The sequence below is a fragment of the Triplophysa rosa genome, linkage group LG3 (genome assembly GCF_024868665.1).
Source record: "Triplophysa rosa linkage group LG3, Trosa_1v2, whole genome shotgun sequence".
In the NCBI taxonomy this organism is placed as follows: Eukaryota; Metazoa; Chordata; class Actinopteri; order Cypriniformes; family Nemacheilidae; genus Triplophysa; species Triplophysa rosa.
This window is the reverse complement of record NC_079892.1, coordinates 10,326,118-10,349,623: the sequence shown is the minus strand read 5'-3', so window position 1 is coordinate 10,349,623 and position 23,506 is coordinate 10,326,118. Positions and strand designations below refer to the sequence as shown.

General features: G+C 38.0%; 1 protein-coding gene and 1 long non-coding RNA gene across 6 annotated transcripts; one reads left to right on the top strand and one right to left on the bottom strand.

Moving 5' to 3' along the window:
* The first annotated feature begins 2,391 nt into the window (after positions 1 to 2,391).
* Positions 2,392 to 22,587, top strand: LOC130551624 (transient receptor potential cation channel subfamily M member 1). 5 transcript variants are annotated; one of them, XM_057329368.1, is made up of 25 exons: positions 8,625 to 8,734; positions 8,838 to 9,051; positions 9,205 to 9,329; positions 9,425 to 9,596; positions 10,068 to 10,242; positions 10,324 to 10,447; positions 13,404 to 13,476; positions 13,559 to 13,659; positions 13,790 to 13,966; positions 14,941 to 15,075; positions 15,244 to 15,294; positions 15,410 to 15,577; positions 15,656 to 15,685; positions 15,766 to 16,058; positions 16,172 to 16,400; positions 16,609 to 16,734; positions 17,056 to 17,187; positions 18,344 to 18,472; positions 18,566 to 18,817; positions 18,898 to 19,072; positions 19,467 to 19,487; positions 19,568 to 19,712; positions 20,467 to 20,669; positions 20,891 to 21,023; positions 21,097 to 22,587. In XM_057329368.1, the coding sequence occupies exons 1-25, from the start codon at positions 8,732 to 8,734 to the stop codon at positions 22,580 to 22,582; spliced, it is 4,872 nt and encodes a 1,623-aa protein (XP_057185351.1). In that variant the 5' UTR covers positions 8,625 to 8,731; the 3' UTR covers positions 22,583 to 22,587. The 5 variants fall into 5 exon arrangements, with proteins under 5 accessions (XP_057185354.1, XP_057185351.1, XP_057185353.1 ...); XM_057329370.1 differs by having other exon boundaries at positions 18,898 to 19,090; positions 20,551 to 20,669; XM_057329369.1 differs by lacking the exon at positions 19,467 to 19,487 and having other exon boundaries at positions 18,898 to 19,090.
* Positions 18,486 to 18,994, bottom strand: LOC130551626 (uncharacterized). The gene is made up of 3 exons (XR_008962638.1): positions 18,880 to 18,994; positions 18,701 to 18,792; positions 18,486 to 18,589 (listed from the first exon to the last, which is right to left on the bottom strand). It is a non-coding gene; the product is annotated as an uncharacterized LOC130551626 (long non-coding RNA).
* Positions 22,588 to 23,506: the final 919 nt, after the last annotated feature.

Below are 23,506 nucleotides of genomic sequence, written 5' to 3'. Positions count from 1 at the left end.
GATATTATGCATTATCTGTTCTTAAAGCAGAAGAATGCTTTCGCAGAGGGCAAGCATGAACGCTTCTCCTGAACGAACCTTTGAATGAACCTTTATTGATTCTCCATCAAAATCACCTCTCAAGTGAAGTTCACAGACGTCAGCACAGGTATGAGCTTGTGTTTCTGTTTTCTACAGACTTTCCAACTTTTTGTTGTGTGGATATCAATGGCACAATTATCAAATGCACTCAACTGTGGTATTTAATCTGTAAAAGTGTTGAATGATTTAGTGGATGATTGTCATTTTATTGAGATGGTAAGCAAATCCCTTAGATTGGATTGAGTTTTATGGACTCTGGTATATCACTTTATTAGAGGCTATCAGGTGTTCTAATGTTTCTGCTGTTACATAATAATACAAACGGTTTTATTAAAGTAAAGGGGCTTAAATCACATTTCAAATCTGATGACCGGTGACATCATGTATACTTTTTTTTGTGAATTAATCAATACATTTAAAACTGCAGGAACAGTCAAACAACATTAACAAGACTTATATTAACTAGAATGTAGTCACACAGTAAAGTCATCATGTTACTGTTTATGTACAATAGAGATAAACTACACGTTCATGTGCTGATCACATACTTAGAAACAAATGTATAGTATAATGCAATGTAAGTCGCTTTGGATAAAAGCGTCTGCCAAATGCATAGATGTAAATCTAAATGATAAAATGCCACTATGATAATATAACTGCAATAGCAACAGTAGTCTTAAGAGGGCAGTATTATACCTTTCAAACTGCATCACGTATTACAACTACATAAATTGTTATAACGTTTTTTGTGGCTTTGCTTAAAAATGTACAGTATCTATAGACTGTAAGGGATTTACAGTAAAAGACCCGTAGACCAGTTATGATGAATGAAGACAGAGAGTCAGGAATGCAATCAATCTAAGAGAATTTACTGAAGAAACATTTTTTGCCCGCAGACGTAAACTTCAGCACTCTCAAGGAGTTCCACAGGCCGACCTGCCTTACATCCAAAATGTAGTATTTAAACTAACAGAGTCAACTAGCTACATCATTACTTAGGTGAATCAAACTCACATATCAATATACAATCGCTTACACAAGAACACAAATCTCTCAAACACTTCTGGAGTCATGAGATAGGACATATAGTCCTATAGATTATGAAAGATAACAGGCATACTGTAATACTAATTAAAACATGTCAAAAGGCCACTAGGTCTCCTGTCGAAATGTCCGTCTTGTGGTTTTACACTCGTTCTCACATTGCTGAAAGCATACAATCCCACATACACAAACCCCTCAAGGCTAGTGTGTGTCCTAACAGAAGATGTTTTCGAACATGATGATAAGAAGTCCCTTTTCACAGTCACACTGAACTAGCAGGAACAGAGAGAGCCGAAGCATTCATTAGAGACTTAAACCGAATAATTCTCTACTTTCTGAAAAGGCTAGTCTTAATCATGCTAAATAAGATATGCTGAAAAATAGTCAAAACCACACAAAAGTATTTTTATTTGAAGTGAGGTAAAGCCAAAACATTTTTTCAATATGCCTTGACATTACACTTGTGCTTGCTTTTTTTCTCTTTTTTAGTTGCTTCATTTAAGGGACAGTTCACCCAAAAAGTTCTTGGCCACATTGACTACCATAGTAGGAAAAATGGTAGTCAAAAGTGCCTCAGAACTGTTTGCTTTCCTACATTCTTCAAAATGTCTTTTGCGTTCAACAGAACAAAGAAAAATATAAAGTAATTTTTCTCACTATGGTAGTCAATGGTGGCCAAGAACTGTTTGGTTACAAGCTTTCTTTATGTCCAGAACAAAGAAATTTATGCAGATTTGGAACAACTCAAGGGTGAGTAAATGAAAACAGAATTTTCATTTTTGGGTGAACTGTCCCTTTACGAGGGTTTAGCCGAGCAATTATAATGAACTGAACATATTTTTATTGGTTAGGTGGCAAAAAATTACACGATAAATGATACATCCGTTTGACATACGTTTACGTAATAATGCCAACATTTATTTTTCATAACATTTTATTTTTTTGGAAGATACAATAATGGCCAAAAATGTGTGTGGGTGATATTTGTTGTACAAAATGACTACAGCAGTGATTATGGGTTTAATAACGATACAAAACATGCTTTGAAACCAGTTTTTTAATCTGTTATTAATATTTGTTGATTCTCTCTTGGTAATATTTTGTAGACTGCTGTCTTTATATACTTTGCTCGCGTATTGTCTGTATCTTTTGCCGAGCTGAGCTCCAAACTCACCAATACAACATGCATACGACATTTAATGCATCTTTAATATTTAAATAAAAAGCAATGATGTCAATTGTCCAAAGTTGGACATCCCTTTTGGCGAAAATCACAATTTCTTGTGATACACAACTGTCCTATTACACATCACATTCAACCTAACCCACATCTATCATGACACACGTCTCCAGCTAAATCTGTCCCCTTCTCAGTTTTCAACATGCAGTGAAAACCCCCCTCCTCAAAGTTTGCATGCTCTTAAAGCGTTTTCATGCCACAGTGTCCCAAAGTAGATTTACCTTCAATAACCATTTACTAAATGCACCAATAAAGTCGCGAGCTACCAAGAGCCGACAGCATTAATCCTGATTATAAGCTGTTCATGAGGAGGAAAACAGGTCTATGTGTCAGGCGTGTCATCGAGAGATGTTTTATCCCCCGTATGCATCTTTATCAGTTGAGGGTGGGTACATTCAGAGACAGACAGGAGATGAACCTGCACGAAGCGATCATTTTATTAGACCGTCAGTGATTTGAGATGGGGAAAGCAGTGTTAGGAGGCTAGAGACAGTGATGAGTCTGTAAGGGGAAAGTGGACCGGACACATGGAACGAGGAAGCAGGAGTACTAGCGGCTCCATCAAACGGGCCTCCATCAAACGTTCAGCATCTGGGTCGCAGAAGGTAAGAGCAAACACTGTGCTTTAGGAGTGTTTAGGAGTGAATGGATCTGGCATGGCATCAGTGATCAACAGGTAAAGGAAGTGTGGTGTTATAAATTCTCAGGGGTATGAGATGTTTGTTGCTGCCTGTATTCACAAGTTTATAATTCAGTTTGAGGATCGAGTCTTCAACCCATTAGACCAATCAGCTTGAAGAGTGAAAAAGAACAGACCAATCGGCATGGATTTATGATTCTATACGTTTACTTTTTCCATTTGATTCATTTGGGCTTCTGATGTTTATCATTTGATATGATATGATATCATTTTTTAATTACACAAACAAATTATTACATTACATATTGGTCACCCTTTATGTTTGTCTGTGGGTTTTGCAAATATTTAACCAATAAAACGCATTAAAAAGAGCTTGTCAACTTTGACAACACTGTTTTATTACTGATTTGTTTTAATTTCCTATAAAAAAATCCTGTAAAGTGCCAGTTTTGGAGATACAACTTGTATCATACAAGCTTTCAGTTCGACGGCAACTAAATCAAATTCTTTCTAATTGTTTGTAGAATCATGTAATGTAATATAATATAATGTAATAAATAGTCACGTAATGCACAGACCAGAGACGTGTAGAGAATTACTAACACAGAGATTTATTAAGGAACACAATACACACACGAGAATATCAATGAGCAATGTAAACAGCGACGAGACAGGACAACATTGGGAGAACACAGTTCTGGAGATCGCTGGCAGGTATGGGTGATAAAAAATGAGTGACAGGTGAGGGAGCATGGAGAACACTGGGAAGTGAAGTCCGGGGGGAAACACGAGAGAAACAGGTAAAGGAACAGATGGGACCATGACAATAACAAGCTATAATACAATACAATACAGTACAGTACAGTACAGTACAGTACAGTACAATACAGTATAATACAATACAATACAATACAGTACAATACAGTACAATACAGTACAATACAATATAATATAATATAATAATTATAGATAATATAATTTAGTTAAGTTACTTTAAAACTATTTAAATCACTTACTAATCTAAATTCTATACCTTACCATCCCTATAGGAAAAAAAACAACGTGTAAAAGCAAACAACTTTCTCTAGTCACATCAGACTGGAGCAACACCACCATCTAATCCCCCATAATGCCCATGAGCACCAGCAGCTGGGCAAGATTAGGCACTTCAATTTACTTATAATTTCTGCTTTCGTGTGAAAAGTAACAAATAACTATCCAAGTAAGGAAAGAAATCCTTTATCTTGCAGTATCTTATTTGTAAAACAATTGTTAGATGACATGAATGCAAACAGACAGACAAACATTGAGTTTTGACGGTTGAAAGTATTTGGGAATGTCTTCTGCTTAAACACTTCACGTTTTATATCTAAAGTTTACAGTAACCGTTTCTGTCTGTGCCATTTCCTTCGATCAGACACAGCACAGACAAAAACAGTCTCACAATTATTCTTGTCTAAAAAAATGTGTCTTATGACTGAGACGTCTCAGGGCTAATCAGTGACCTGTTGGTCTCATGTGATAATGGCTAACAGGATTTCCAAGCCCACAGAGACAATGAACCTTTTCAGAGACGAACCGAGAGAGGAAAAAAGCCATTTTAAAAAACGTTCAGCATATTAAAGTCAACTTATCAAGTGGTCCGAACATCTATTGTCCTATATATAAAACCTTAAATGTTTTACAGCATCCATTAATCTTATTTAATGTTGCTGTTTGCCTATTCGCTCTTTATTCTTAAAAATGTGTTAATACATGTAAAATATGAAAGTTTGAAAATGTTGTTTAAGTTTTGTTTTAGTTAAGTTATCGTGTAGTTATGTTACCTCTTACAATAATGTACACATTGTAGTAAAACCTTTTACGTTTTAGGTGTGCAAGGCCCATTTTTATATTTACATAAAGGGATTTTGGATTTGTGGATTTGTCAAGAGGTTGGACACCATTTTAAGGTTGTGAGGCAAAACCCACACTTCTCATTAGCTTTATGGAATGGGTCACCAGACCTAACATGTGACTCGCAATGTTGAGTTTTGGGTAGGATATTAACATCTACAACATAATAATCATGCATTTATTGACAGTGTTTTACGTTCACTATGGGAAAAATGTAGACACGCACCAAAACTGTGGGAACGTTTTGCAAAAACGTTTAATCTGATGGCCCCGTTTCGGCTCTCACAAATCTCTGCTGCAATCCTATTTATGAACACAAATGTCTTTAGTTGAGCAACAATGCTTAGCAGGATGAAGTCTGAAGTCTGGCTCTGTGGAAATACTCAATGGTGTTGATTGTTTACTATTTGAGCAAGAAAATCAGATTTTCCTCCTTTTGTACATGTTCTGAGGAAACTTCAACAAGGCAGAAGAATGCACCGCGGATTTGCGTTTAATTGCTGTGGATAATGAGTTTAAATAAGTCGAAATAAGCACGTCACACTGGCTGAACCTCGGCGGTGGCAGGAGCCCTTTGTTTTCGAGAGCTTTAATTACCAGAAGTGCACGTGTTTTAACAGCAGCACAGGATGAGATCTTATTGAAAAACACTTTAAACCAATGATCTCATTACTTACGTGTTTTCTAAGATGGACATTTTTATATGTTGTTGTTGCATTTGTTGTTTTGGTGTCCTTCACCAGCCTTTTTAACTACCTTAACTAAATAAGACTACGCTATTTTTTTTTCAACTAGACCAGCATTAATCCAGCCGTTTGAGAAATTGTTAACCATGTTATCCAACTTCTGTTTTTTGTAACCAAATCATGCTTTCGCAACTGACTGACTTACTAGCATATTTATTTAATATTTGTCATATTTAGCATAATACATAATATCACTGGGGTTATGAAATGTCTTATAAATGGATTTATTCACCCTCATGTCTTTTAAAACCCAAAATAAGATATTTTGAGTCTCAGTGGTTTTGTGTCCGCACAATGAAAGTCAAAGGGGGTCAATGCTGTTTTGTTACCAACATTCCTCAAAATATCTTCTATTTTCTATTTGTCATACGGGTTTGAAATGATAGGTGGATACGTAAATGATGGCAGACTTTTCATTTTTGGGTGAACTGTCCCTTTAAATCCACTAACGAAATATCTTTTACAGAAAAGCTATGAATTTCACATGTGCAAAAACACATTTGGTCACATGTAAAACATGTGAAATCAGTGTGATCGCATGTAAAAAATACTTGAAGTTTATGTTTTAAGGGATTTTCTAAAACTCTTCCTAGTTCTTATATAAAGAACTTAATTTTTTTTAAATAACAGCATCATCAATGCTTAGACCATCCGAATCATTCTTGTCCACACAATATGATTGGTAAAATAGAGATTACCAACCGTTTCTGTTGGATGACCTTATACCCCAACTGGAGTCCAGTGATGTCTTAACTAGGCCTCTTTTCAAAAGAATGCCTGTGCCCAATTCTCTCAATTATGCAAATTAGGCTTGAAATCAAAGAGGTCAGAGGAGGGTGCCCATGCTTTTCTGCCGGCCCTGCTCTAGATTCCCTATTCATGACAAAAACATGACTCTCTGCCTGAACGCAAATGTGTTCAAAGCAGAAAAAGAGGTTTCAGAGGGGTTGCGAAGTTATCAAAGTAGATTTGTTGTGCCGTGCTCCAGCGAAGGATAAAAAATACCCTGTGGGCAAGGAAAGAGGGGTCATGGGACTCCCAGAAGGATTACCTTCAACTGGAGTCATGGGACTTCTCTTGAACAAAGAGCCTGCTCACATGCTCATCATATGAACAGCCCCTCATAAAGTCATGAAGTTTCATGTCTGGTGGGATTCGTTGGGTGCTGGAGCACTGGGAGCGAACACCCCTCGCCAGCTGCTGAGCTCCGGGAGGGACGCTGAGACTGAGAGGTTCACTTTGGGTTCCTTCTAGCAGCTCTACAGGTAGGACTCCTGCTAGATAACCAGGATCTGAGGGTTCATGTATGCTGCTGATGTTAAGGAATGATGGGATAGGAATGAGGACTGTAAGAACTGTTGGTAACTCATATTAATTTCATGTTTTATGCTCTGCATAAATAATATGATGCTGTCCTTACTTCCAATGATGCATACTATTTAGTAGACAACACATTAGGAACCTACGAAACGCTGTTAGAAAGACTGAGAGAAACCGTTGAAATCTAAGAAATAACCCTCCAACATTTTCTTAAAGTTTATCTTGCAACGCATTAGCAGTTTAAGACGAAAACGTGATGTTTTTTAATTAACTTATATTTGTATATTTGTAACTTATATTTGTATATAACTTCTATACAAATTATTTTCAATCGAATATTTTGAAAATCTTCTGCTTTCACAAAGATGTATTGATTCAAAATGTTGACTGAAACAAAATGTTGAAAACAGAAAAACAAACGATATATATATATATACTGTATATATATATATTTTTTTTTTTTTACCCAATATACTGTATATGTATATTCATTTATTGATTTATTTAGATTATTTGATCTGATTTGATATATACCCATAACAAAAGCCCAGACAGACATTGCTTTGAACCAAAGGATATTTTTGTCCAGTGCTGAAATGCGACCAGAAATAGATGGCATGATTGATCTTATGGATTCTATCTACACCAGTTAACGACCAGTTAATGGGTTTTGCAGCAGAAAGTGTAAAAGACCAGCAGTACAGATGATCTGTGTACTAGAATATTCCTAGAAGTACACTTTATTGCTGTGTCAAATTCCCTCCTAATGGTGATCAAATGCTTTTCTCTCCATTGGTATTTACATATTTTCTCTGTGTGCCGGTATATATACAGTTTGCACATCTTCTACATTAGTACGGATTATAATCTCGAAGAGGATTTGTGCAATCATTCAAGTTCTCTGTAACTGACGTTACAAAAATATTGTCAAATGTTTCACATAAAGTTGTGCATGTACAATGGTTTCTAAACTTAAGCTTTGGATCTATGATAAATGTAAAGCCTTTTGTTAATAAGTGTTTCTTCAGTCTTATTCACCACTTTTTTCTTTCTGTTTCTCAGTGCCAGAAAGCGTGGATTGAGAGAACCTTCCACAAAAGAGAATGCATCCATATATTTCCAGCCAAGGACCCAACCCGGTGAGTTTTTCTATTTGAAACCATTTCAATAGAACCGCAAATAATGATGCTATTGTGTGAGGCAAATTACCTCTATGACTCATTCTGTTTTGAGGCTTTTCGGAGTCTTATGTAATGAGGGGCGACGTCTGACATCATAAGCCCTTTTTCCAGATCACTGTGCATGCTTGTAGAGCTACGGTCTTATCCACCACACTTCCTGTAGGTGGAGGGAGGCCAGGATGTGCACTGATGCATGTGTCAGTTGAACATTGACCGCTCTTTAGACACAGCCCTAATAGACAAAAACACATCCAAGAAATGGTTTCCGTATTTAAATTCCAGCTAACTGAGTTACTCGAGCGGCATTTTGTTACGTGCGATAACAAGCCTCTATCAACACTATTGAAACGTAATGTGTGCCATTATTGCCTTGTGTTTTATCAGGTGCTCCTGCGGTTACCTTGTAAATCAGCACACCGCCATTCCGGCGGGTTCTGTGACCAACAGGCCTTCAGAAGACAGCCAGCTTGTGCAGGTGGACCCGCCTCAAGAGAAATGGCAGGCGGTCAGACACACTCAGACCACCCCTACCGACACATACGGCACCATCGAATTTCAGGGAGGAGGATTTGTGAACAAGGCCATGGTATTTATTTCTGTTTATTCACCCTCATGTCATTATTATCATATTGAGGATATACGCATGTTTACTTCAATTAAACAGTTGTTGAATCTCTCTATACTTACAGTATATAAGGGTATCATATGATACCAAGCCGGACAACATGCTGCATCTAATGGTGAAGGAATGGCAGCTGGAGCTGCCCACTCTTCTTATATCAGTCCACGGAGGCCTCCAGAACTTTGACCTCCAGCCCAAACTCAAGCAGGTCTTTGGAAAAGGTCTGATCAAAGCTGCTGTGACCACCGGAGCGTGGATCTTCACTGGTGGAGTAAACACTGGTAGGTATACAACAATCATTAATGCACACCATTAATGACCAATTCGACAGAATCTTTAGGATGCACCATCCTCAAGAGATGCCAATCTGATCTGCTTTTCTTTGGAGATATGATCAAAGTTTTCTTAAAATGTCGATCTCATTCATAATGCAGGAGTGATCCGTCACGTCGGAGACGCTTTGAAGGACCACTCTTCCAAATCCAGAGGGAAGGTGTGTGCTATAGGCATCGCTCCATGGGGGATCCTGGAAAGCAAAGAGGATCTAATTGGAAAAGACGTAAGCATTATGCATTAAATCTAATGTTACGGAACAATAACAAGCATGGAATTATAACAGTACTCGTTCTCCTCCAACGTCTTGATCCCATTCAGGTGACCAAACCGTACCAGGCGATTTCGAACCCTCTAAGCAAACTCGCCGTTCTCAACAACAGCCACTCCCACTTTATACTCTCCGACAACGGCACGTGTGGGAAATACGGGCCGGAGGTCAAACTTCGCAGGCAGTTGGAGAAACACATCTCCCTGCAGAAGATTAACACTCGTAAGTGCCCGAAACCTTGTCGTATCTGTTTTGGGTTTTGGGCACCTCTAAGCACATGGGAAAGAGCGCTAAGAATCCGAATGGCACAAGATACATTCTGATGATCATTGATGGGGTTGAAAGGCGTCTGTGACCTGTGGGTTTCCCTTTGTCATCCTATGCCTGGAGCTACTGGTAAGGCAGGGACAGCAAAGGGAGGCTCAGCTGTCACCACTCACATCGGCCGATCCGGAACCAGCACATTAAAATAATTGTACGGCTCAATTTCTCTGACTTTTAAATACATCTCTTTTATTAATCATAAAAGTGTTTTCTGCTTTTATTAATACGCGTGCATTTATTGTAATTGAAAATAAGATTAAAACGAATGATCAAACATTCAGTCTAATGTGCAATGATATGTGAAATCCCTGTACTGAGAATTTTAAAACATTTAGGTAAATTATTTTTTTTGTTTTGTCTCCGTTTTAGGGTTAGGTCAGGGCGTCCCGTTGGTTTGTCTGATTGTGGAGGGGGGTCCAAACGTCATCTCCATCGTGCTGGAGAGTCTGCGCGAGGAACCGCCCGTGCCTGTGGTAGTGTGCGACGGCAGCGGCCGAGCCTCTGACATCATTTCCTTTGCACATAAATACTCAGAAGCTGAAGGGTAAGAATCTGTAGGCAATAAAAGGTAGCAAACCACAGATCGTTGGAAAGGTTTAATTTTTGCAATTGAATTGAATTTCAGACTGGTTAATGATAATGCAAAAGAACAACTGCTGGTTACCATCCAGAAGACCTTTAACTACAACAAGTCCCAGACTGCACAGATTCTGCTCATGGTCCTGGAATGCATGAAGAAAAGGGAGCTGGTAAGTCTGTCTGGTAAAACAAGATCACGCAATATAGCGCTTTTGCGTTAGAAAGAGCTGGAAAGCCAGGGTCATGAGTTCAAACCCCATGGAAAGCGCATACTGATAAATTGTGTAGCTTGACTGGATTATAAGTCACTTTGGATACAACATCTGCCGACTGCGTAAACATAAAGGGAAAATGAAGATTAACATCCATTAAAGAGAATCTTACATAATTTGCTCATCCTCATGTCATTGCAAACCTGTATGACATACTTTCTTCTGCAGAACACAAAAGAAGATATTTTGAAGAGTGTTGGTAACCAAACAACATTGACCCCCATTGATTTCTATTGTATGGACACAAGAACACTGAGACGTTTCTCAAAATATATATATATATATTTGTGTTTCACAGACAAAAGAGTCATATACAGGTTTTGAACAACATAAACGTGAATAAATGATGATAATTTTTAGGTGAACTGTCCCTTTAACAACACTTTAACTCACTGTAGGATTCTTATGATTTGGAGCTTTGAATAAGTGAATACAAGAAGAACCATATTTAATAATGTTTCCAAAAAAAAAAAAAAACACAATTTGTCATTAACAGTTTTATATCGAGTGCAATAGTTGTATGACTGTCAAAATATCACCATCAATAAACTTTACCTATCCATTTTGTCATGCATCTTCATTTATTTGTCCTTCTCATGCATTCATCTATAGGGTGCTTTCTGGGCTGTATTTCATGTTATCATCAAATATCCTTTCACCGTGCCTTCTAGAGCAGTGGTTCTCAGCTGAGTTCACAACCCAAAAATGGGTCACAGGTCTGTTCCAATAGGGTCTTTACTGGAGGAAAAATTGCTATTTAAATATTTTGCATGTTTTGGGGCCTATGCACTTCATGGTCAGGGGAACCACTAATCTAGAGCACTTCTCACTTTAACAAACCATCTATCCCTAAACCATCAAAGGATACATTATAATACTGAACGCTGGTATCTAATAGTGAACGCTGGGATCTTAGGTTTATGGCAATATATGTGTGTGTGTGTGTTGGCACGGCTTTAACTGAGGGTGAGTGATGTGTTAAGTATTTAGTAATACTACTTCAGGATAGGAGATAATCTCCACACATCTGGACCGGGATCTGTGTCATACCACCTGTTCGTGCCGACCAGCCATGTTCATTTACCCTATGAGTAGATGGGGGAGGTTATTATTCTCTAATCCAAACTGAATATTATCATCATATCGTTTTGTCTGGCATTATGGCCTAAAAAAGAGAGGTTGATGTATGTTAGGTCAAGTAAAACATGTACATTCGTTAAAAAAGCCTTTGGTTTTGATGGACTGGACAGAAAACCTGATACATGGAAATACATGTAAAACACATGCAGTGCTTAACAGATTTAGCAGACCACCACCCAGTGTAAGGTTTGTGCCAATAGTATTTCTAATAATAAAATATATGTATTGTTGTTATCCAAGAGTTTTTAAATATGCTGTTTTATAAGAAAACTTTATTTTTTATTCAGATGCCCATTTACACGTATTTACTTGCAGTCATTCATAGAAAATAGGTTTTAATGGTTGAACATTATGCTTAATTCATTTCTGATTTCTGTGATAAGTTCAATGTGCCGACTCAAATTTGGGTAATAAAGACTGTTTAGTTGTTTCAGTTTGTAATTTGATAGATTATTGTTATTTAATCGATTAATATAAAATGTTTAGTTTAAAATATAAAATATTTGTGTTTTATCTTTATTATGATAGGTGGCCTATCATAATTTGTTAAACACTTTATATATATATATATGTTCATGCATGGATTTCACAAATTTTAACATGTCACATACTTGTAAATATATGCGACATGTGCTACATTTCAAAATAATGTAGCACATTATTTTGCAGTTTTCATATAGACTGTTTCAGCAACAACATCATAAACAAACGTTATGTGGCCCAAACTTGACTTCTGGTTGACCTCCACAAAAAACCTTTAACAGTATAATATTAATATAAATAAATATTAACATAAATTAAATATAAAATGTATTGTTATAACCAAACACAGACCAGAAGTTAACTTCGGGCCAGGCGCGTGTCTGATGAAAACATCGATATACACGCAAAAAATATGTGATATATTTCTAAAAACAACTTGAAATTCTGTCACAATCAGCCAGATTACATATACATTTAATTTTGTTTAACTTTAAATGGCATCATCCACTGTTACACAATCTTAGCAGGTGAGGGTATGAGTACAAGCTTCCTAAAATGTCCAGATATGTTTTGCTTGAGATAAACTAAACATAAAGTCAACCCAACCTTCATACATGCATACATCCATATCCACCGTAGTTAATGGTTTGTTAATAGCCAGAATTGGACCTTAAAATAAAGTGTGACCACAAGTGATTTATAAACTAAAAGTTCAAGAACAACACGATTGTTGTGTATTGTAACCATAAGTTATGAATCTAACTGACCACCGTACGTTTTTCATTAGCAATGCATACTAAATTCCAAACGTCTTGGATCTGCTCCATTAATCCATGCCAGCGTGACTGCATTTAACATTGTCTCGCATGTGACTCCAGCTCAGAGGTAATTGCATTTGAAACCAGACGTCTCATATCAGACGAGCAGTATTATTTGCTTTGAGAGCACATTAGCTGCTTATGCAGCGTGTGAATTAGAGTCTTGAGGAATTTAACTCCTGCTGACACTGATAAAATAAAGCAATTATGCCTAGAGACTTTGGAAATTTGGTCTTGAAGCATGTGGGCTGAATTTACGTGCCTGTATACACACTCATCCGTGAAAAAGGAAAATTTGATTTTCACATGTTTCAGTTTATGGATTCACATTCAAACCTTATATTGAAATGAATCTACAAATGTGTCAATATTTTCATACCTTTCTCAAAGTTTCCCGTGTCTAACTTGTGTAGATAACGGTTTTCCGAATGGGTGCTGAAGGACAGGATGATATTGAGATGGCTATCCTCACTGCATTACTGAAAGGTATCCTAAACATGCAGACCACATGTAATACCAAAAACGGGTTGGAAAATATCTAAAGTAAGGTTTGTTTTGGTGTCATCAGGAACAAACGCGTCAGCTCCAGATCAGCTGAGTTTGGCTTTGGCCTGGAACAGAGTGGACATCGCACGCAATCAGATCTTTGTTTACGGACACAACCTACCAGTGAGTGCACAACTTGTTTCCAATTCAAAGCATCCTAAAAACACAAAAAACAAATCGAGCCGTTTTATACCTAAAAAAATTCACAGAGATGCCAGGCATTTTATAACAAAGAAAAGATTTGTTTTTGCAGCCTGCGAGTGCGCTCGCCGGTGCCATGGCTAGCAGCATAGCAGCAAGCCGAGACAGGCCAAAAAGAGTAACTCAACGAAACAAAGGAAAGGCCAGAGGAAAAAAAGGCAAAGGAGTAAAAGCCAAAGCAGAACAACCAGAGGAAACAGACCCCAGGAAACTAGAACTACTCAACTGGGTAAGATAGTGTTAAAAACTGAACTGGCCCTAAATATGCCAAATGCTCCACACTAGAGCAAGTCATCACTCTTTAAAGGGATGGTACGCCCCAAAAATAGTTTCAAGAGTTTACAGTTTTCCCATAATTTTTCTAAACCTGTATGCCTTTCTGTTTTGTTCTGAACACAAAATAACACTTTTCTTCTGTACAATAAAATAGAAAAGTAGATGCGGTCACCATTCACTTTCATGATATGGGCAATTCCAGCGTTATGGATGTAACATTTTTTGTCAAAACTTGAAATTCTTAGAGAATGTACAGTATGTATTACCAATAATATTGAAGCATATTTCTTTTTGACTAAATAGAATCCAGACCAAAAAAAATCAGTCTCTGCATGAGCTTTCTATTTTAAAGGCTCATGCGTTATGGATGTGACAAAAAAAGGATGCACGTATTTGAGCGACAACGTACTTTATAGGATTTCTGTGAATTAATATGTGCAAAATGGAAGCAATAATACCCAACAAATGGACAAGGGATGGCTCTTCTCAGACCATGAAATATTTGTTTTATTTTATTTTCACGTGCCTGAAGAACATTTATGAAGAATATTGACTGTTGGATTTTAGAATTGTGCAATGGATGTGACAATTCACTTACCTGACTAAATGCTCTGAACATTTTAAGAGAGACTTCACATGGGTATTTAAACCAAATGTTGACGTCTGAGCTATTAGTATTGTGAAAACCTTGGTTGACATTTGCATGGAAAAAAATATTTTGTGTTTCATAAGTGACTCATTTTACTCATAACATCATAAGGGTGTCATGTAATGAGTGATAACCTATCACAACATTTTTCCGGTATAACAAGCAACACCACTGGAATAAATATTCACCATCCTTTAAATTCACGTCTTGTTTTTCTAGACAATGGACACAGTACAGTGTTTCTCAAAGTGTTATTTATCACGTGTCATTCTCATTAGGTGAACTCTCTCGAGCAGGCCATGATGGACGCTTTGGTCCTAGACAGAGTGGACTTTGTCAAGCTCCTGATAGAAAACGGCGTAAACATTCACCATTTTCTAACCATCCCTCGATTAGAGGAGTTATACAACACTGTAAGTACTGTGACCATTATCATTTTAGAGATTATCACAAAGGAGCATGAGAACAATGCATTAATCCTCGCCTAAAAAAATCAACAGCACCTGCTGTCAGGCCTTTATAATATTTTATAATTACTTAATATTATACAATCTAATGGCTTGTGTTATTTTTCTTACCAGAAACTTGGACCTGCGAATACTCTGCATATTGTATTAAGAGATGTTAAAAAGGTAAAGCTGAGCGAATTTTGGTTTATAGAAAATATTGAAATAAAATGTATATTTTACAGTTTTTTTTACAAAATCTGCCATTTAAATTCATAACATTGCTAACCTCTCATGTTAGGTCATATTTGTCCTTGTGATTTTTAAGGGGAACTTCCCACCAGATTACCAAACCACACTCATTGACATTGGATTGGTGATGGAGTACTTGATGGGCGGGGCTTATCGTTCCAACTACACTAGGAAAAGCTTTCGAAATCTCTACAACAATCTCTACGGACTAAAGAGGGTAGTAAGAACACACTGGTCAAATCCAAACTTTTTATTGCTTTTTGCTAAATATTTCACTGTGTTTTGTTTTTGGTAGCCAAAAGCCCTCAAGCTTCTTGGGATGGAGGTAAATTCTCTTTCATCTTTTGTACATTAACTACATAACAGCTCTTAAAAAATATCCCACTCACAAACTCACCTCATTAGGATGATGAGCCCAGGTCAAAGGGCAAGAGGAAGCAGAAAAAGAAGAAAGAAGAAGAAGAGGACATTGATGTAGATGATCCTGAGGTCAGCCGCTTCCATTACCCTTTTCATGAGCTGATGATGTGGGCAGTGCTGATGAAGAGGCAGAAGATGGCGCTGTTCTTATGGCAGAGGGGGGAAGAGGCAATGGCTAAAGCCCTGGTAGCATGTAAGCTTTACAAAACCATGGCTCATGAGTCTTCTCAGAGCGAAATGGTGGACGACATCTCCCAGGATCTGGATAACAACTCCAAGTGAGTCCCTTTTAAATGGCTTCACTGCTTCTTATATTGTTTCCCATTTATCAGAACAGTTTAACCAATAACATTAAAAAAGTTCATTGCAAGCACATACTCATTTGCTTTAGGGAGTTTGGAACATTGGCCTATGAGTTGCTGGATCAGTCCTACAAACACGACGAGCAGCTGGCCATGAAGCTGTTGACATATGAACTGAAAAACTGGAGCAATTCCACATGTCTGAAGCTGGCAGTGGCTGCCAAACACAGAGACTTCATAGCCCACACCTGCAGTCAAATGCTTCTCACCGACATGTGGATGGGAAGCCTGAGGATGGGCAAAAACCCGGGACTGAAGGTCCGCTGCATTCATAATGTCATTTCTCAAATTCTAAATGTGTGACTATTGATTTTTTCTTCATTACAGTACTGTCATTGAGAGTAGCTTTTTCGATTAGTATTGTAGATTCAGTGATCAAGAACGAGATCTTAATTCTGTCGCTTGTGATTCATCAGTATGATATATGTACTGTATACCTGAATGTGATGTGTCTTCCTATGTCCAGGTGATACTGAATCTCATCTTCCCTCCGTTTATCCTGCTGTTGGATTTCCGTCTGGGTGATGACATGTCTTTTCAAGTCTCTGCAGATGAGGACAGAAAGTCCAAAGATGACGAGAAGTCTGGACGGGTAACAGCATCACAAATAAACCCACTCCTGTAGATCAGTGCACCAGACATAACTGAAATCTTTTCATATATAATATAAGAGACATAATTTCAACTTAATGCATCAGTAAACAACAACAAAGATCTAGTGTGGTTACACGTATTAAATGATTAATGCTGTAGATATGGCTTTGAAGTACATGATACAGTTTATATTCTATACATTCTTCTGCTGTATATCAAACACATCGAGTACTTACGTATAATCAAGTTTAAACAAATCCAGGGTGATTTAAGCCTTTAAAGAAATGCATTTAACACACTGTAACCCATTTTCCATCAGGATGCAAATGCAGATGCAGTTTCAAAGAAAGGAGACGAAGAAGAGGGCAATGAGAAAATGAGGAGGATTCCTATTGGCAGGAAAATCTATGAGTTTTATAACGCTCCTTTCACCAAATTTTGGTTCAATACTGTGAGTAGATTTGTTAAGTATTATTGCTGCATGATATCAGTTAGAAAAATACGAATATTCTGCTCAAAGTATATTCACAATTATGTTTTATCATTATTCTGTCATTTGAGGACATTTTTATTACTGTTCAACTGAATCATTGCATTTTTACACTGGCCCAAACCAACTAAACATTGTATCAGAAAAGATTTAATGACAATATTTCACCACGAGAAAGTAAAATCACACGAGATCTCAATTATTTCTTCTAGACATCAATGAGATAAAAGGAGAGAAAATGCTTTTCTTTATGTCTTCTTTAAAGCAGGCGCGCGCAAATAGGGAGCGATGCCAGAAAATGTCTTCTGTCATCTGGCTCTTTTTCTCACATTTTCCAAAGCGCGTCGGCGCCCCATCGAGATGAAAATATTTCAACTTTTCAGAGTGCCGCGCGCGCACCGCAGGTCATGTGACAAAAAGAAAGTGGCGTGGCTCGCGTTTTCCACGCGGTTTTAGATGCGTAATGTGAATCGCCCCCTAGAGCTTCAGAAGAAATCTAAAAAAATTCACAAAATGATCTAAGATTTGCATATATTATTGAAAGTTTCAATATGAAGTCAAGAATTACTCAAATCCAGATTATTTTACCTCAACAATCTAAAGTACATTCATTTTACACCTCCATAGTAGTCATGTATCTCTCTCATCTCTCAGTTTTAATTTTAGAAGAAACATCTGGGACCAACTTGATACTTAAAGCAACACTGTAGTTTTTCGACCTTCAAATAATGTCTCTAAAATTATTTCAGAGGTAGAACAATGTGAAGTGATGGAAAAAAGTTAAAAGAGCGATTTCGGCAAAAAGTGGATTTTACACACTTTACACCTTATGCCACTAAATTCACTGTAAGAAATGGCGTCGTTCTTATACTTTCTCTATTTCAATCAGATACTGGTAGGCGGAGCTAGTGCAAATAGTTTCTACCAAGAAGGCGGTCTATTTGTGCTCAGTGAATACACACTCCGAAAAAAGTTACCTTATTGTGCTCAAAATATTTATAAATCGTGCAATCCTAGAGTATAGTACTGTATGTATTTGCATTATAACCATATTAATTGTAGAATTTATTGCTAAATAGTATAGCTATACACTTAGCCCATATTTTGTATTGGACAGATTTCCTACCTTGGCTATCTCATGCTGTACAATTATGTAGTGCTGGTGAAGATGGAGAGCTGGCCGTGCATACAAGAATGGATCGTCATATCATACATCATCACCCTGGGCCTTGAGAAAGTCAGACAGGTAAAGTTGCAGTCACAACTCGAACTATGTTTGTGAGAAAAAAATGGTGCACAAAACTAGTTTATAGAGTATGTTCTGGATGTCCTTTTGCAGATCTTGATGTCCGAACCAGGGAAGCTGAAACAAAAGATAAATGTTTGGTGTGAGGAGTACTGGAACATCACAGACATGGTAGCCATCTCCACTTTCTTGCTCGGGCTACTGCTTAGACTCCAGAAGGAACCTTACATGGGTTATGGCCGTGTGATTTACTGCGTGGACATCATCTTCTGGTACATCCGGGTTCTGGATATATTTGGGGTCAACAAGTACCTGGGACCCTACGTCATGATGATAGGAAAAATGGTAAAGACGATTTGCTTATTATTACTTAGAAATCAAAAGGTTTTGTTCTGTTGTCGACTGACCTGCTTTATGTCTGGCAGATGATCGACATGCTTTACTTTGTGGTGATAATGCTGGTGGTACTGATGAGTTTTGGAGTGGCACGGCAGGCAATCCTCCACCCGGATGAGGAGCCCACCTGGCGCTTGGCCCGCAACATCTTCTACATGCCGTACTGGATGATCTATGGAGAGGTGTTTGCAGATTCGATAGACCGTAAGACTAGAATTTATAGTAAGATTTTGTTTCCGTAGATCAACCTTAAACAATCCACCTATACCCAAAGTCAAGTCGGTTACCCCTGTGGTCCTGCTGGTTGCAGTTTCCACTTAATCATGCTTGTGTTGTTGTTGAGCTGTTATTTAATGATGTCTTCATAACTTGAAGACAAGACAAATAATCTCACAATCTGTGGCTGTTATGGTATTTTGAATAGTATACTTATAAGTGACAGTAGTATTGGTAGGATTATTTTTTATACATACATCTGCTGTTTGTGTCTTGATTCAGATATTGGTTTTGATTCACACTTACAAACATTCTCTTGCTTTCCTGTTGCACTAAAATCTTCTTCCTCTTTATTGTTCTTCCTTTCTGGAATCTCCCAAAGTTTACGCAATGGAAATAAACCGTAAGGAAAATGATACGCAATAGTATTGGTGTTAAAAATGTATGACTGGTACTACAACAAGAAAGATATTTTTTATACAGCCCCCTGTGGTGAAAACTTGTATGATGAAGATGGGAAAAAACTTCCGCCCTGCATTCCTGGAGCCTGGCTCACTCCTGCCATTATGGCCTGCTATCTGTTAGTGGCCAACATCCTTCTTGTCAACTTGCTCATTGCTGTTTTCAAGTAAGAATACTAATATTTGATAAACAATTCATAATAATTTTTCAAGCAATTTAAGGTCCAGTGTGTCATTTTTTTGGAGGATCTATTGACAGAAATGCCATATAATATACATAAACATGTCTTCAGATGTGTATAAAGACCTTACATAATGAAGCGTTATGTTTTTATCACCTAAGAATGAGCTATTTCTATCTACATACACCGCGGGTCCCCTTACATGGAATTCACCATGTTGTTTCTATAGTAGTCCTAAACGGACAAACTGCTCTATAGAGCGTGTTTCGTAAATACGTTATCGCCTTCAGCAAAGACAACATCTTAGTGTCAGAAACCGTAGTGCTTTGAAAGTGAAGGGGGAGTGGTGTTTCAATTCGCAACCTCACCTCTACATGCCGCTAAATTTCATACACTGGACCTTGAAGACGGTTGAGCAATGAATTTAGCTTTTTTTTGCTGTGCTTTGCTTGATGGTATATTACTAGCTATGCACGATATATTGGTATTGGCTAATATTAGCTTTCAGTGATCAATATTGTTATTGGTATGTTCAAATGCTTTGATGGCTGGTTTCACCTAAAGTTCTTGAAACCACGGTGTAAATGGCAAAAATCCTCAAACATCAGCTGAAATACATGAAACGTAAAAATAAATATCTACTATTTCTATTGGCCAAAATGTCTGAAGTTGTGCATCCCAACAATCCACAAATGTTGATTTACATAAGAACCAATTTTTATTTGTTACTTGTGTAAAGCAACACCTTCTTTGAGGTTAAGTCCATCTCCAACCAGGTGTGGAAGTTTCAGCGGTATCAGCTGATCATGACCTTCCATGACAGACCCGTGCTGCCTCCACCTCTCATCATCTTCAGCCACCTGTACATCCTGTTACGAAGACTCTGCTGCCGCTGTGGCAAGAAGAAAGAAGGAGAACTAGACGAGAAGGATAAAGGGCTAAGTGAGTTCATGAACATGAACCTGAATGAATTTTTACATGAACCATGAATTTGAGTTTTTAGAGAAAATTATGATGAAAGATGACAAGATGCAAGTGGTTAACTTGCATTTGTTGCTGGGGAACAACAGATCCACCAGCTAGACCAGCACTTGGTACAATGTGAAAATTGGAGGGTTAGCCTACTAAAATAAATGTTTCTTGTATTCTCTTTGATTTTCAAGAGCTTATTCTTACCAATGAGGAGCTGAAGATGCTGTATGAGTTTGAGGAGCAATGTGTGGAAGAGTATTTCAGAGAAAAAGAAGATGAGCAGCTGTCCTCCAATGATGAGCGAATCAGGGTTACAAATGAAAGGTATTTCCAACAATTTTGTCCAAACTTATTTTCTTTGGCAACATCAAGCTATATTCTTTGTTATCCTACTCAGAGTGGAGAACATGTCCATGCGACTTGAGGAGGTGAATGAAAGGGAGAACACAATGAAGGCCTCGCTGCAGACAGTGGACCTTCGTCTGTCCCAACTGGAAGACATCAATGGTCGAATGGTAAATGCCCTGGAAAGACTGGTGGGAATCGACCACTCAGAACTGAACCGGACACGCTCAACAGCCTCTTCCATTTGTGACCCCTCCTCTCTCCAACGTCATAGTAGCATCAACAGCACTGACGGGTACAGCCTCTACCGATACTACATGGGTGCTGATGACCGTCCACTTGAAGAGAAAGAGGGAGATCTGAGTAAAGCAATAAGCACTACAAACCTGAACACAAAGGAATACGGGCAGAACCTGGAAGTAGATCTTCCAGGTATCAAAAGACGTCTTGGCTCATGTGTGGACATCCGTATATTCCCCTGTGAGAAGGGGGCTGGAAATGTCAATCAGGTTGAAGGGACACAGTCAGACTTGACAAACCCTTTAGTACCTGAGATTCAGACTGATTCTTCAAATTGTACCACTCTGAAAGGAGCTTTGATGATGGAGAAAGCTAAACTTGAGTCGACTTTCTCCTTCCCTCTAGAAAAGGTGCAAGCATACAAATACTATCCAGCGGAAACCCAGAGCACAACCCCGTCCTCTGTACGGAGGTGCCGGAGCACGATTTTGCTCGATCAAGCAAGTGGAAGAGATGAGGTTCAATGGGGCGAAGGAGTGGATGGGTCTCCATCTAGCAGACGTTGGAGTGCTGGCTGTGACTACAAGGTGCACTCCAGTCTTTCCAGTCAGACACCAAAGGTATCAATGGTTAGGCCCTTGGTGGATCAAATTGACACGTTAAGCAACAGCGTCAGGGTAGAGCAACATTTAGACCTGCCTAGGCATCAGAGCCTGAGACTGACCTCCAGATACGGCAAAGAGGAGATGGGTATGCAGGATGGGGAGAGTTCAGCTGGAGTCATGGGTAACAAAAATACTCAGTCGATAATGAAAGATGGGATCATATTAAATGAACGGCAACCCTCTGAAGAGATGACTAGCGAAGATCGATCTCCAGATGGAGATCAGGTACAACAGGAAAATGGGAATGAAGAACAAAGTGAGAGGACCGAGGAGAACCAAAGCCTGATATATACAGAACAGGAGCTGAAAAAGGAACCAGAAAGTGGTCTTGAAGAAAGTCTTGGAGAGGAGCGAAGTCAAGAGAAGAATACTGGAGAACAGGTGGAGAGGAATGAAAATGGTACTGGTAGTCATCTGCTTCAGCCTGAAGATGCAATGTTTCTTCCTGGAAGATCCAAGAGCTGGTGCACAAAACCTTGCAAGTCTTTAGGGAACACCTTGAAAAGATCCCATGGATCCAGCAGTGAAAGGGACCTCGCTGGAGCACGTGAAGACTCTGCTGATCCAGGAAACCTTGCACAAATGACAACAGAAGATACAACATCAAGCGAGCCACAGCAGACAAAGAGCTAAAAAAGATATAATACGCTAAACAAATAAAGTCTTACTTTAGATTCCATATATGCACATGTAATGCTAGAGACATCCATAAGCAATGTTTGAGAAGGTGTCTGAATCAAAGTACCAAGTAGCCAATCTTCAAAATTGTATTGTTAATGGTTTATTAATTGTGTGCTTTAAGTGTAGTTTATTAGTGTGTAAATTTAGGGTACAAAATAGCACGTATTATGAAGTATATCATAGCACTGGTCGACTATATAACAATGGACATTTTTCACAAGCCTGTGATGACACATTCAACGGTCATCAGCATCGTAAATGTTTTCGTAGTTTTTATATTTTCATTAAAAAAAATTATGTACATTTATAACACTATACTTCAATTCGCATTATATTACCTTTGCATCAAATTACAAAAAATAGTTAACGCTAATGCGAGGCTCTCTTTTGACTGCCGTTATCAAAAAAAAATTTGTTGAAAGTAGTGAAAACACAATCCTTGAGTTTTTCTTTTGCTATTTGAGCAAATGAGAATGCAAAAAATATATTTGTGGTAGTCTCCCATTCACCGCTATAGACGTTTACCCAACTATTACGACTTCCGCTGCTGTGAAACCCGGAAACGTGAACATTTTCCATTTTTAAAAGTGCAAAATGATAATATACAGGCAAAAAAACGAATGGACATGGACAAAAGGTGTCTACCTCAAAAGTATTAGCAATATCAAGCTGGGAGAGGTGTGTTTTGTACACTTTTCACTGCTGTTCTGCATGTTGAATTGCTTAAAAGGTTATGCAAAGAACTTCTGAGCTAAAAAAAACGTCAAAAATAATACAGACAACAAGACAAGCAATGAGATAACACAGTTTTACTTTGATTGTACGTAGTATAAAATTATACAGTTAATAAAACCACACATCAAAGTCACATTTTCT